Genomic DNA, 13,171 nt, shown 5'->3' with positions numbered 1-13,171 from the left:
GAGATGGGAGGAGGGCAGGAGGCTGGAGGTGGCTTGTGGTTGGGGTGGATGGGGCACCGTGACACCTGAGAACCTCAGGGCGGGGTGTGGACAATGATGAGGATCAATATCCAGACCATGGTGCCCCTGCCTCAAGGAAGCTGGTCAGTGGCCACATGAGTGGCTGGCAAGAGCCCTAGATGACGGGGTGGAGGGTGGGCAGTAGTTAGGGAAGAGCCTGGAACACAAAGACGTTAAACTGTGGGCCTTGAGCTTCACTGACATGAAAGGAGACAGGGGAGGAGATGGGCAGGAGTGAAGGGAGGTCAGAGGGGATGTAGACACTATGTACTCCTTCCCTCTTGGAGGGCACAACCCACCTGAGCAAGCCTTACTGTGACACTTCCCATGTGCCCCACAGAGGCCAAGGTATTAAGAGAGATGGAGAAACCATTTTTCACCTTGCACAGGGGCCTCCTGCCCACTGCCCAGAAAACCCATGAGGCAACAGCAAGGACTGTGGTAAGACGGCTCACACCCTGGGAGGAGGGTAGGGATGGGGAAGGTTCCTGGCTGAACCTTTGCATCAGGCCCAGGTTGAGCATATAAGAAGCATCCCTCAGGCGGGAGGAGGCTGACCGGGGACCATGGAGACCCAGATGGCCAGCCCCTCGCTGGGACGGTGTTCGCTGTGGCTCCTGCTGCTGGGACTATTGCTGCCCTCGGCCAGCGCCCAGGCCCTCAGCTACAGGGAGGCCGTGCTTCGTGCTGTGGGTCAGCTCAATGAGAAATCCTCAGAAGTTAATCTCTACCGCCTCCTGGAGCTAGACCCGCCTCCCAAGGATGTGAGTTGGGGAGGGGGCTGGGGACGGGCCCTTCTCCCGCCTGCCTTGGCCACATTATTGCCCCCTCGCTCAGGCTGGTCCTCCTGTCAGGAAGGCACTTTTCCCTCTAGGTGGGCTCCCATCTCTTCCAGGAAACCTTCCCAGACCTGGGGCCCTCCCAGCACCAGGCTTCCTGCCTTAGCATCTCTGCTGTGGGATCAGGTGCCCTGCACACCTGGCTCAGGCTCTCTGGACTTCTGGGAGCTCCAGGGATGGAGGGGTCACAGGCTCTGTGAGGTGACTTCCCTGCTAATGTCCCCTGAACCTTGGTGTCTCCCTGCCAGGAGGGCCTCTGTCAGCCTGGAGGCTCCAGTGAAAGGAGCTCCCTGCAGGCGGCCCTGACCTCCCTGGGCCCCTCTGAGGGGAGGCGCTGCCAGCAGCGCTGCTGTGAGGGCCACTCCTGCTCTCTGTGTGCCCGTGAGGCCGGGCAAGGGCTCTGTGCCCTGCCCTGTGCTCCCAGCACCAAGCCCAGAGCCGGACACACAGAGGGCTGGAGAGGCTGCTGTCCGGGTCCGGGGCAGAGACACAGGTCAGAGAAGGAAACATGAGCCTGAGGCCAGTCTCCCACTTTGATCTTTGACCAGGCGGAGGACCAGGAGCTCGAAAGCCTGTGAGCTTCAGGGTGAAGGAGACTGTGTGCCCCAGGACGAGCCAGCAGCCCCGGAGCAGTGTGACTTCAAGGAGAATGGGGTGAGCCTGAGGGCGGGGAGTGAGGGCTGGGATCAATGCTTCTCAGCGAGCTGAACAGGGAAGTTCGGGAAGGTTTCCAGCATCTATGGGGTAAGGTGAGCCTGGGAGGTTACGGCCCGGGGGGTTCCAGTTTGACCTTGAGCTCCCCTTGCAGCTGGTGAAACAGTGTGTGGGGACAGTCAGCCTGGACACGTCCAATGATGAGTTTGACCTAAACTGTAATGAGGTGAGTGGCCCCTTCTGGTTTTGGAGGATCTAGTGGGTAGAGTGTGGAGCATGCTTTGGACCGATGACCCACTGCCCCATCCAGGGTAGAGAAAAGCCCTCCTACCTGCACCCCTCTCTCCCCCAGGTCCCAGGTCTCCAGCCCTGGCTCTACATCCCTTAGAGTAGTGGTTCTCTGATGCAGTCCCCACCCGGGAACTGACATGAGACAGACTGTCGTGTCTGAGAGCTCCTGAATCAGATTCTGGGGTGGGGTCCAGCCATTCGTATTTTCACAAGGCCTGCAGGGGATTCTGACTGGGTTGAAGTAGAGAGGAATAAACTCAGTAATGATCTCTAATCCCCTGCTCTAATCTGGCTTTGCTAGGATGGGCTTGTGACCCTTGGAAGCCCTATGTTGGCTGTGGACCTGTTTCTCCCTAGGTGTCTGTATATAGGGATTCAATCATATGCTTCAAAGATAACAGCCAGAGGGTGAACAGGGTCCAACACTCGTGGTTCCCAGTTAGAGGGCTGTTCAGGTGTGAAGTGAGGGATCTTGTCTTGACCCTTGCACAATCCCACAACAAATCTGTTTTGTCATGGTTTACAGCTTCAGAGTGTGAGGAGACTTCGCCCCCGGCGCCCACGTTTGCCAAGGCCAAGGCCAAGGCCAAGGCCAAGGCCAAGGTCATTGCCATTACCACGGCCACAGCCAAGGCGAATTCCAAGGCCAATACTATTACCTTGGCGACCTCCAAGGCCAATTCCAAGGCCACAGCCACAGCCAATTCCAAGGTGGTTGTGATAATCATTGGGAAGGCCAACATCAAGGTTAGCACTGCGGCCAAGACCAGCGCCGAGCCCACATCCATTCCTGCTGACATCTCCCATTCCAAGGTTTCCTGGAAAACAGCGAAGGATTGGGTGACATCACACCCATTAAAGAATTTTGATGAATCCTGAGTCCACAGAAGGGTCCTAAGGGTTTGACTTGTTTGCCTAGACTTCTGGACGGTGAAGAATAAATTCTGGTGAAGACAACTTTCCCCCACCTTCAATTTCAATTTTCTCACCTCTTAACACTTACTGAGACCGAGTCCTTAAGTCTGAGAGGCCTCCTTTGAGTGTGTGTGTGTGTGTGCCTGTGCATGGGTGTGTATCTATGCACATGTATGTCTCTGTGTGTGTGTGAGATCACTCCTGTGAACACAGAGAAGCGTGAGGCCCTGTTCCTTCTAGGAGGGCACGGGGAGGCAGCAGCCTCAGGAACTCCAGGACAGTGTCTACACTCTCAGGTCCCCCCCGAGCCCTTCACCCACCCCTGCCCTCCTCCTCCAACACCCAGTAGGATGTACGGAGACCTGCTGTGTGTGCAGTGCTGGTGGGAATGCTGCTCCAGCTCTCATGGAGCTGACAGTCCACGAGGGGCCAGGCTTCTCACCTTGTTAAACACTCACAGAGTCACAGTTCAGTCTCAGGGCTAAGCTGGAAAGTTCAATGTCCAGAATGTCCCACCTGCCCTTGACAAATTTAACTCTGGAAAAGCCCACTCCTTTTGCCTTTTCCTGTGGCATCGAGACACATCTCTGTTTCCTTACCTGGTCCCAGATTTCAGTGGTGGGTTTGTGCTTAAGGATCACTTGGTATAAAAATTTGCACCATTAAATAGAAGCATCCTGCTCATTGGGGTGAAGAGCTCTGCATGAGGGTGAGAGACTCAGAATGACACACAGGTCACATGTGTTTGCCCGGTGTTTCAGACACTGTTCCTGTCCTGCCCACTCCCCTTCTCTAGCTGACCTTTGTTCTGGGGCAGACTGGAAGCACTGGGGAGTCTGAATCCAGGGAGCAGCTTCAACTAACCATTGAGAGGACTTGATAGAAAAACACCCCTCTTCCTTGGTCCTTGGAGTAGCCCACTCCCGGACATATCACACCTCTGTCTGAGGTTCCGTGCACTTCAGTGACCTCTTCATTGAACGTACTCTTCTGACTCAGGTCCTGCCCTGTCTCCCGTCTCTACATCCCTGCTGAACCTTTCTGGAACTGCCTCCCAAACAAACTACTTCCACTAATACTTGTCTTAGGTCTGTTTCCAGGTCAAGACACAGATTCCTTTGTCTCAGAGGTACAGAGGGCAGGATCTCACAGAGGGTGTGCTTTGTTACCTGTCAGGTTTGTCTCCTCTAGGTGAGTAGGCGGGGCTGATATCAGGAAAGTTCATGCGTCTCACTCGACATCACTTCTCACTGTGGGAGGAAACCCTAAAGGGAAACGCAGGGCTCTGTTGTGTCTGTGCCGGTGATACAGGCTTGCCCGAGCCAACTGTAAAATGGTCAGGATTTTTTTAGCTGCTTGTTAAGCTCCTGGTAGCTTTGAAACGGTGGATGTTCCTGCCAGTGTGTTGATGCCTCCCAAGCTCCGTGCCACCCGGTCCTGTCCGTGCTGCTGAGGCAATGAGAACTGCAGGGAAGAGAGTTGGTACCAGAACACACAACTTGGAGTCCGCCGTTGTTGATGAAACTGAGTAGCAATGTCTTTATTTTCCAAAGCGCACACTAGATGTCAAAACCTGGGAAGAGCCACTGGAAGGGCTGTTTGTTTGTTTCTTTCCTTTTATTTATTAATTTTTATTGGAGCCTAATTACTTTACAATATTGTGGTGGTTTTTGCCACACATCCACATGAATCAGCCATGGGTATACAGGTGTTCCCCATGCTGAACCTCCCTCCCACCTCGCTCCCCATCCCATCCCTCAGGGTCATCCCAGTGCACCAGCCCCGAGCACCCTTTCTCATGCATCGAACCTGGACTGGTGGTCTCTTTCACATATGCTAATACACATATTTCAATGCTATTCTCTCAAATCAACCCACCCTCTCCCTCTCCCACAGAGTCCAAAAGTCTGTTCTTTACATCTGTGTCTCTGATTTCACTGTGTCTTATATAGGGTCATCATTACCATCTTTCTAAATTCCATACATATACCTTAATATGCTGTATTGGTGTTTTTCTTTCTGACTTCCTTCGTTCTGTATAATAGGCTCCAGTTTCATCCACCTCATTAGAACTGATTCAAATGCATTCTTTTTAATAGCTGAGTGATATTCCTTTGTGCATATGTACCACAGCTTTCTTATCCATCCGTCTGCCGATGGACATCTAGGTTGCTTCCATGTCCTGGCTATTGTAAACAGTGCTGCGATGAACATTGGAGTATACGTGTCTCTTTCAATTCTGGTTTCCTCGGTGTATATGCCCAGCAGTGGGACTGCTGGGTTATGTGGCAGTTCTGTTTCCAGTTTTTAAGGACTCTCCACATCATTCTCCATAGTGGCTGTCCTAGTTTGCATTCCCACCAGCAGTGTAAGAGGGTTTCTTTTCTCCGCACCCTCTCCAGCATTTACTGTTTGTAGACTTTTTGATAGCAGCCATTCTGACTGGTGTGAGATGGTACCTCATTGTGATTTTGATTTGCATTTCTCTGATAATGAGTGATATTGAGCATTTTTTTCATGTGTTTTTAGTCATCTGTATGTCTTTTCTGGAGAAATATCTGTTTAGTTCTTTGGCCCAGTTTTTGCTTGGGTCACATATTTTTCTGGAATTGAGCTGCAGGAGTTGCTTGCATATTTTTGAGATTAATTCTTTGTCAGTTGCTCCATTTGCTATTATTTTATCCCATTCTGAAGGCTGTCTTTTCACCTTGCTTATAGTTTCCTTCGTTGTGCAAAAGCATTTAAGTTTAACTAGGTCCCATTTGTTAATTTTTGCTTTTATTTCCATTACTCTGAGATGTGGGTCATAGAGGATCCTGCAATGATTTATGTCAGAGAGTGTTTTGCCTATGTTTCCCTCTAGGAGTTTTATAGTTTCTGGTCTTACATTTATATCTTTAATCCATTTTGAGTTTATTTTTGTTTATGGTGTTAGAAAGTGTTCTAGTTTCGTTCTTTTACATGTGGTTGACCAGTTTTCCCAGCACCACTTGTTAAAGAGATTGTCTTTTGCCCATTGTATATTCTTGCCTCTTTTGTCAAAGATAAGGTATCCATAGGTGCGTGGATTTATCTCTGGGCTTTCTATTCTGTTCCATTGATCTATGTTTCTGTCTTTGTGCCAGTACTATACTGTTTGATGATTGTAGCTTTGTCGTATAGCCTGAAGTCAGGCCGGTTGATTCCTCCAGTTCCATTCTTCTTTCTCAAGATTGCTTTGGCTATTCAAGGTTTTTTGTATTTCCATACAAATTGTGAAATTATTTGTTCTAGTTCTCTGAAAAGTACCGCTGGTATCTTGATAGGGATTCCATTGAACCTATAGATTGCTTCGGGTAGTATACTAATCTTCACTATATTGATTCTTCTGATCCATGAACATGGTATATTTCTCCACCTATTAGTGTCATCTTTGATTTTTTTCACCAGTGTTTTATAGTTTTCTATATACAGATCTTTTGTTCCTGGAAGGGCTGTTTCTACCTTCCCGGGGCACCCATGGACAGATGGAAGACCTCCACTAGGGCATGCCAGTCATTTGGGAGGGAACACAGAGGCACCCAGGAAAGGACTAGGAGTGTGTGGGCTTCATGTGAAGGGCCCTGTCTTTCTCCATCCTCACAGAAGTTGATGTCTGCATGGGCTCAGCTCACTTCCTGCTAGAAGGTCATTTTGTCTGGATGGGCTCAGCTCACTTCCTGCTTGAAGGTCGTGGACTCCAGGAGGCTGACCCTGAGGTCCTGAGGGTTTGCAGTCTTTGTGCTGGTAGAAGAATGAAAGAGGATTTGCTTTCCTGATGTACCCAAGGCACCCATGGTCCTGTTTGGGGAGAGAACAGCCCCTCAGTCTTTCTGCTCACAGGTCTGGCCTGGGCCCCCAGCTGCCTTGTCTACACCCATGTCCCCAGTAAAAACCCACTCACAAAAGTGGTACCCATGCCCCATGGTCTTCACTGCCTGGGGCTGCCCCTGAGCCTGGTTCTCTTCTGCAAAGCTCAGGCACCTTCCCACTCAGCCCTCACCCGGGCCGAGGTCACCTTGTCACACAGTCCCAGATCCTGTGGAGAGGAGCTGGTAGGATGTTTGCTGTGCTTGGTGGTGGTGAGATTTGGAGCCTGAGCTTAGCTCAACTGAGGCCCTTGGGATCACTGGGCTCAAGGCTGACTCTGAGCATTCACCCCGATGCCCTGCAAGTACTCTGGCTACAGTGTGGGTGGTGCAGCCTCTGTTGGTTTTATGTCCCCTCTTCAGTACCTGGGGGTGGGATGGTGCTGCCCTCCTGCAAGCTGACCTGCTTCATCAAACCCGTGCCTGGGAAGCCCAGGCTAGCTGAGGAGTTTCCAGGAGGACTTAGCCTCCCCATCTCCTCGCTTCACCTGAAGTGGTCAGTGGGAAGAAGGAAGTAGACGCTAGCAGAGAGAGGGTCCTAATGCTCAACCTTCCTTCCCTGTTTCCTGCAGAGGGCAGGAGGGATGGCCAAATTGCCCATCACTGGTCCCTGAGAGGTGGATAGCATGCCGGGTCAGTGGAAGGATTGGGTTCCCCACTGGGTCTGCCGTTTCCCAGTGAGGGGGAGGTGTCCTTCATTGAAAGATATGCCTGTGGCTCTCATTTTCCTTGAAAACTGATGTACACAGAGAGCTGGTGTGTGTTCCCAGAGATCTGGGGCCCTGTTTAGAACTGGGTTTCCATTCCGATTGCCCCAGATCCTCAGGGACCAGAAGGGTGGCTGGGAGGAGAAAGGAGGGGTGATGCAGGATCAAGGCTCCTACCTGAGTTTGTTGGGGGTGAAAAGTGTATGTGGGTTTCCCAAAGACCGGATGTGGAGTTGGGGGGAACCTGGCTGGGGACAAGGGCGTGGTGTCTTTCCTGAGAAGAGCTCTGTTCTGACAGGCTGTGAAGACTAAAGCAAGATCCTGGAGGCATGGAAGGCTCACACTTGGCATCATAGGAGGCACAGCCTGAACCTGGCAGAGGACACGACACCGCATCCAGAGAGGATGGACGAGGGGACTTCAGTCTGAAGTCTGAGCAAAGGCAAAGGCTCAGAGGCAGGAAAGCATAGGGTGGGTGTCAGGGTTATCAGCCACCCAGTAACCACGTGTATTGCTAGTTAGTTTCTATTGTAATCATCTCCCTTTCCTCCTTTGATTTGAGAGAAGGATACAGCTTGACCAAGGTGCCTCTGGGGCAATATCTGGGCTGTGTAACCAGGTTTCACAAAGCCCAGCTTTCTTTCCTTCTCCAAGACTGAGTGGGCAACTAAACTGTGTATCCAGGCTGCCACCTTCCAAGGCAGTCTGGCCAAGCCCCAAGGGTCCCCAGGGCAACTGAGTCCACAAGCCACTCCGGGCCTCAGGGGCACATGGTCCTTCCCTGCAGGTGATGGATTCGAACGGGCTTCATGGTCTCAGGACTCCTCTGTCCCTTGGGCACATTCTTTTCCCAGCTGTTCTTTCTTGTCCTCCCAGTGGGCCCCGCTCCCCCATCCCCACCAGTGTTCAACCAGAGCACTGAGCAGGGAGTCACTGAGGTCAAATCAGAAGGGATGTCCTGAAATCTCTGTGAGCCAAGAGAAGTTTCCTTGTGTGGTTGCAGGTCAGGGAAGGCTTCTCAAGTTGGAAGACGGGTCAAACAGAGGTATCAGGTGCAGAGATGGGAGGAGGGCAGGAGGCTGGAGGTGGCTTGTGGTTGGGGTGGATGGGGCACCGTGACACCTGAGAACCTCAGGGCGGGGGTGTGGACAATGATGAGGATCAATATCCAGACCATGGTGGCCCTGCCTCAAGGCAGCTGGTCGGTGGCTACATGAGTGGCTGGCAGGAGCCCTAGATGACGGGGTGGAGGGTGGACAGTAGTTAGGGAAGAGCCTGGAACACAAAGAAGTTAAACTGTGGGCCTTGAGCTTCACTGAGATGAAAGGAGGCGGGAAGGAGCTGGGCAGGAGTGGAGGGAGGTCAGAGGGGATGTAGACACTGTGTACTCCTTCCCTCTTGGAGGGCACAACCCACCTGAGCAAGCCTTACTGTGACACTTCCCATGTGCCCCACAGAGGCCAAGGTATTAAGAGAGATGGAGAAACCATTTTCTCACCTTGCACAGGGGCCTCCCTGCCCACTGCCCAGAAAACCCATGAGGCAACAGCAAGGACTGTGGCAAGACCTGCTCACACCCTGGGAGGAGGGTAGGGATGGGGAAGGTTCCTGGCTGAACCTTTGCATCAGGCCCAGGTTGAGCATATAAGAAGCATCCCTCAGGCGGGAGGAGGCCGGCTGGGGACCATGGAGACCCAGATGGCCAACCTCTCGCTGGGACGGTGTTCGCTGTGGCTCCTGCTGCTGGGACTATTGCTGCCCTCGGCCAGTGCCCAGGCCCTCAGCTACAGGGAGGCCGTGCTTCGTGCTGTGGGTCAGCTCAATGAGAAGTCCTCAGAAGTTAATCTCTACCGCCTCCTGGAGCTAGACCCGCCTCCCAAGGATGTGAGTTGGGGAGGGGGCTGGGACGGGCCCTTCTCCCGCCTGCCTTGGCCACATTGTTGCCCCTCGCTCAGGCTGGTCCTCCTGTCAGGAAGGCACTTTTCCCTCTACGTGGGCTCCCATCTCTTCCAGGAAACCTTCCGAGACCTGGGGCCCTCCCAGCACCAGGCTTCCTGCCTTAGCCTCTCTGCTGTGGGATCAGGCACCCTGCACACCTGGCTCAGGCTCCCTGGACTTCTGGGAGCTCCAGGGATGGAGGGGTCACAGGCTCTGTGAGGTGACTTCCCTGCTAATGTCCCCTGCACCTCGGTGTCTCCCTGCCAGGAGGGCCTCTGTCAGCCTGGAGGCTCCAGTGAAAGGAGTTCTCCCTGCAGGCGGCCCTGACCTCCCTGGGCCCCTCTGAGGGGAGGCGCTGCCAGCAGTGCTGCTGTGAGGGCCGCTCCTGCCTCTGTGTGCCCATGAGGCCGAGCACGGGCTGTGCGCCCTCCCCTGTGCCTCTAGCACCAAGCCCAGGGCCGGACACACAGGGGCTGGAGTGGCTGCCGTCCGGGTTGGGGGCAGGGAGACAGATGAGAGAAGGAAACATGAGTTTGAGGCCAGTCTCTCCACTTTGATCGTTGGCCAGGTGGAGGACTGGGGAGCTCGAAAGCCTGCAAGCTTCAGGGTGAAGGAGACTGTGTGCCCCAGGATGACCCAGCAGCCCCGGAACAATGTGACTTCAAGGAGAATGGGGTGAGCCTGGGGGCGGGGAGTGAGGGCTGGGATCAGTGCTTCTCAGGGAAGCATTGAGCTGAACAGGGAACTTCGGGAAGGTTTCCAGCATCTAGGGGTGAGGTGAGCCAGGGAGGTTATGGCCCGAGGGTTCCATTTTGACCTTGAGCTCCCCTTGCAGCTGGTGAAACAGTGTGTGGGGACACTCAGCCTGGACCCGTCTGATGACCAGTTTGGTCTAGACTGTAATGAGGTGAGTGGCCCTTTCTGTGTTGTGCAGATGCTAACAAGTGGGCTGTGAAGCATGCTTTGGACCTATGACCCGTGCCCCATCCAGGGCAGAGAAAGGCCCTCCTACCCAGGCCCTCCCTCCCCCGAGCCCCAGGTCTCCAGCCCTGGCTCTGTGTCCTTTAGAGCAGTGTTTCTGTAATGTGGTCCCCACTGGAACTGACATGAGACAGGTCTCAGGTCCCACTGAGCTCTCAGAATGAATCAGACTCTGGGGTGGGGTCCAGCCATTGTACTTTCACAAGGCCTTTAGGGAATTCTGACTGGGCTGAGAGGCATTGGGTTGAGAGGCACTGACTCAAGTAAGTAATGATGTTTCATCCCCTGCTCTAATCCAGCTTTGCTAGGATGGGCTTGTGGCCCTGCGAAACCTCATGTTGTCTGTGGACCTCAGTTTCTCCACAAGTCTCTTTACATAGGGATTCAATCACATGCTTCAAAGATAACAGCCAGAGGGTGAACCGGGCCCAACACTCGTGGTGTCCCAGTTACAGGGCTGTTCAGGTGTGAAGTGAGGGATGTTGTCTTGACCCTTGCCCCGTCCCACAACAAATCTGTTTTGTCATGGTTTACAGTTTCAGAGTGTCAGGAGACTTCGTCCCCGGCATCAACATTTCCCAAGCGAAAGGCCATGGCCAAAGCCATTGCCGTTGCCACTGCCAAGGCCAGGGCCAAGACCATGGCCAAAGCCATTGCCACACACTGCCAAGGCCAGGGCTAAGGCCATGGCCAAAACCACTGTGATAATCATTGTGAAGGCCCAGGTCGAGTTTAGCGCTGTGGCCAAGACCAATGCCAAGTCTACGTCCATTCCTGCTGACATCTCTCATTTCAAGGTTTCCTTGAAAATGGTGAAGGATTGGCTGCCATCACACCCATTAAAGAATTTTGGTGAATCCTGAGTCCACAGAAGAGTCCTAAGGGTCTGATTTGTTTTGGCTTAGACTTCTGGATGGTGAAAAATGAATTCTTGTGAAAACAACTTCCTCCAGGATTCAATTTCTACTTTCTCGCCTCTTCCCATTTACTGAGACTGAGTCCTTAACTCTCAGAGGGCTACTGTGTGTGTGTGCCTCTGTGTGTGTGTGTGTCTATGTATGTGTGTGTCTATGTTTCTGTGTGTTTGCATGTTTGTCTATGTGTGTGTGTATGTATCTGTGAACACAGAGAAGTGTGAGGCCCCTGTTCCTTCCAGGAGGGCACGGGGGAGGCAGCAGCCCCAGGAGCTCCAGGACAGCGTCCTCACCCTCGGGTCCCTCCCGAGCCCTTCACCTGCCTCTGCCCTCCTCGTCCAACACCCAGTAGGACGTACGGACACCTACTGTGTGTGTAGTGCTGGTGCAAATGCTGCTCCTGCTCGCACGGAGGTGACAGTCCACGAGGGGTCAGGCTTCCCACCTTGTTAAACACTCACAGAGACTGTTCTGGGCATTGCACCTGCAGGCTCAGCCCTGAAACTGAACTGCGTCTCTGTGAGTGACACATAGATCACATCACTGTTTGCTTCAGTGTTCAGACACTGCTCATGTCCTGCCCACTCCCCATTTTCTAGCTGACCTTTGCTCTGGAGCAGATGGTAGCCCTGGAGAGTTTGAATCCAGGGAGCAGCTTCAACTAACCATTGGGGGAACTTGATGGAAAAGCATCTCCTCTTTCTCCCTCCTTGGGTGTTCCACTCCCAGATGTGTTACACCTCTGCCTGAGGTCCCCAGCTGGCTTTAGTCTCAGCCATGCACTTCAGTGACCTCTTCATTGAACATACTCTTCTGACTCAGGTCCTGCCTTGTCTCATGTCTCTACATCCCTACAAAGCTTTCTGGAATTGCCTCCCAAACAAACTACTTCTGCTAATTGCTTGTCTTAGGTCTGCTTCTGGGTCCACCTGAACCAAGATTCAGATTCTTTCTCTGAGAGGGACAGAGGGCAGGATCTCACAGAGCATGTACTCTGCTACCTGTGAGGCTTGTCTCCTCTTGGTGAGCAGGTGGGGCTGAATCAGGAAGGTTAGAGGAAAACAATAGAATGGGAAAGGCTAGAGATCTCTTCAAGAAAATTAGAGATACCAAGGGAACACTTCATGCAAAGATGGGCTCCATAAAGGACAGAAATGGTATGGATCTAACAAGCAGAAGATATTAAGAAGAGGTGGCAAGAATACACAGAAGAACTGTACAAAAAGATCTTCAAGACCCAGATAATCAGGAAGGTGTGATCACTCACCTAGAGCCAGACATCTTGGAATGTGAAGTCAAGTGGGCCTTAGGGCCTACGAACAAAGGTTGTGAGGGTGATAGAATTCCAGTCGAGCTGTTTCAAATCCTAAAAGATGATGCTGTTAAAATGCTGCACTCAATATGCCAGCAAATTTGGAAAACTTAGGAGTGGCCTCAGGACTGGAAAAGGTCAGTTTCATTCCAACCCCAAAGAAAGGCAATGCCAAAGAATGTTCAACCTACCACACAATTGCACTCATCTCACACGCTAGTAAAGTAATGTTCAAAATTCTCCAAGTGAGGCTTCAACAGTATGTGAACCGAGAACTTTCAGATGTTCAAGCTGGATTAAGAAAAGTCAGAGGAACCAGAGATCAAATTGTCAACATCAGTTGGATCATAGAAAAAGCAGGAGAGTTCCAGAAAAACATTTACTTCTGCTTTAGTGATTACGCCAAAGCCTTTGACTGTGTGGACCACAACAAACTGGAAAATTCTGAAAGAGATGGGAATACCAGACCACCTTACCTGCCTTCTGAGAAATCTGTATGCAGGTCAAGAAGCAACAGTTAGAGCCAGACATGGAATGATGGACTAGTTCCAAATTGGGAAAGGAATGCTTCAAGGATGTATATTGTCACCCTGCTTATTTAACTTATATGCAGAGTACATCATGAGAAATGCTGGATTCAATGCTGGATGAAGCACAGGCTGGAATCAAGATT

General features: G+C 52.1%; 2 protein-coding genes across 2 annotated transcripts; both read left to right on the top strand.

The window, feature by feature from the left end:
* Positions 1-626: 626 nt before the first annotated feature.
* On the top strand, positions 627-2,800 carry CATHL3 (BAC7.5 protein). The gene is given in 6 exon segments (NM_001009301.1): positions 627-824; positions 1,448-1,458; positions 1,461-1,523; positions 1,526-1,553; positions 1,708-1,779; positions 2,371-2,800. Coding segments are annotated over 6 exon segments (567 nt in total). The 3' UTR covers positions 2,566-2,800.
* Positions 2,801-9,028: 6,228 nt separating this feature from the next.
* On the top strand, positions 9,029-11,215 carry LOC105607776 (cathelicidin-3). Its single transcript, XM_027957974.2, is given in 5 exon segments — positions 9,029-9,237; positions 9,860-9,935; positions 9,938-9,966; positions 10,127-10,198; positions 10,809-11,215. Coding segments are annotated over 5 exon segments (702 nt in total). The 5' UTR covers positions 9,029-9,039; the 3' UTR covers positions 11,136-11,215.
* Positions 11,216-13,171: the final 1,956 nt, after the last annotated feature.

The sequence above is a fragment of the Ovis aries genome, chromosome 19 (genome assembly GCF_016772045.2).
Source record: "Ovis aries strain OAR_USU_Benz2616 breed Rambouillet chromosome 19, ARS-UI_Ramb_v3.0, whole genome shotgun sequence".
In the NCBI taxonomy this organism is placed as follows: Eukaryota; Metazoa; Chordata; class Mammalia; order Artiodactyla; family Bovidae; genus Ovis; species Ovis aries.
This window is presented reverse-complemented; position numbering and strand designations above follow the sequence as displayed.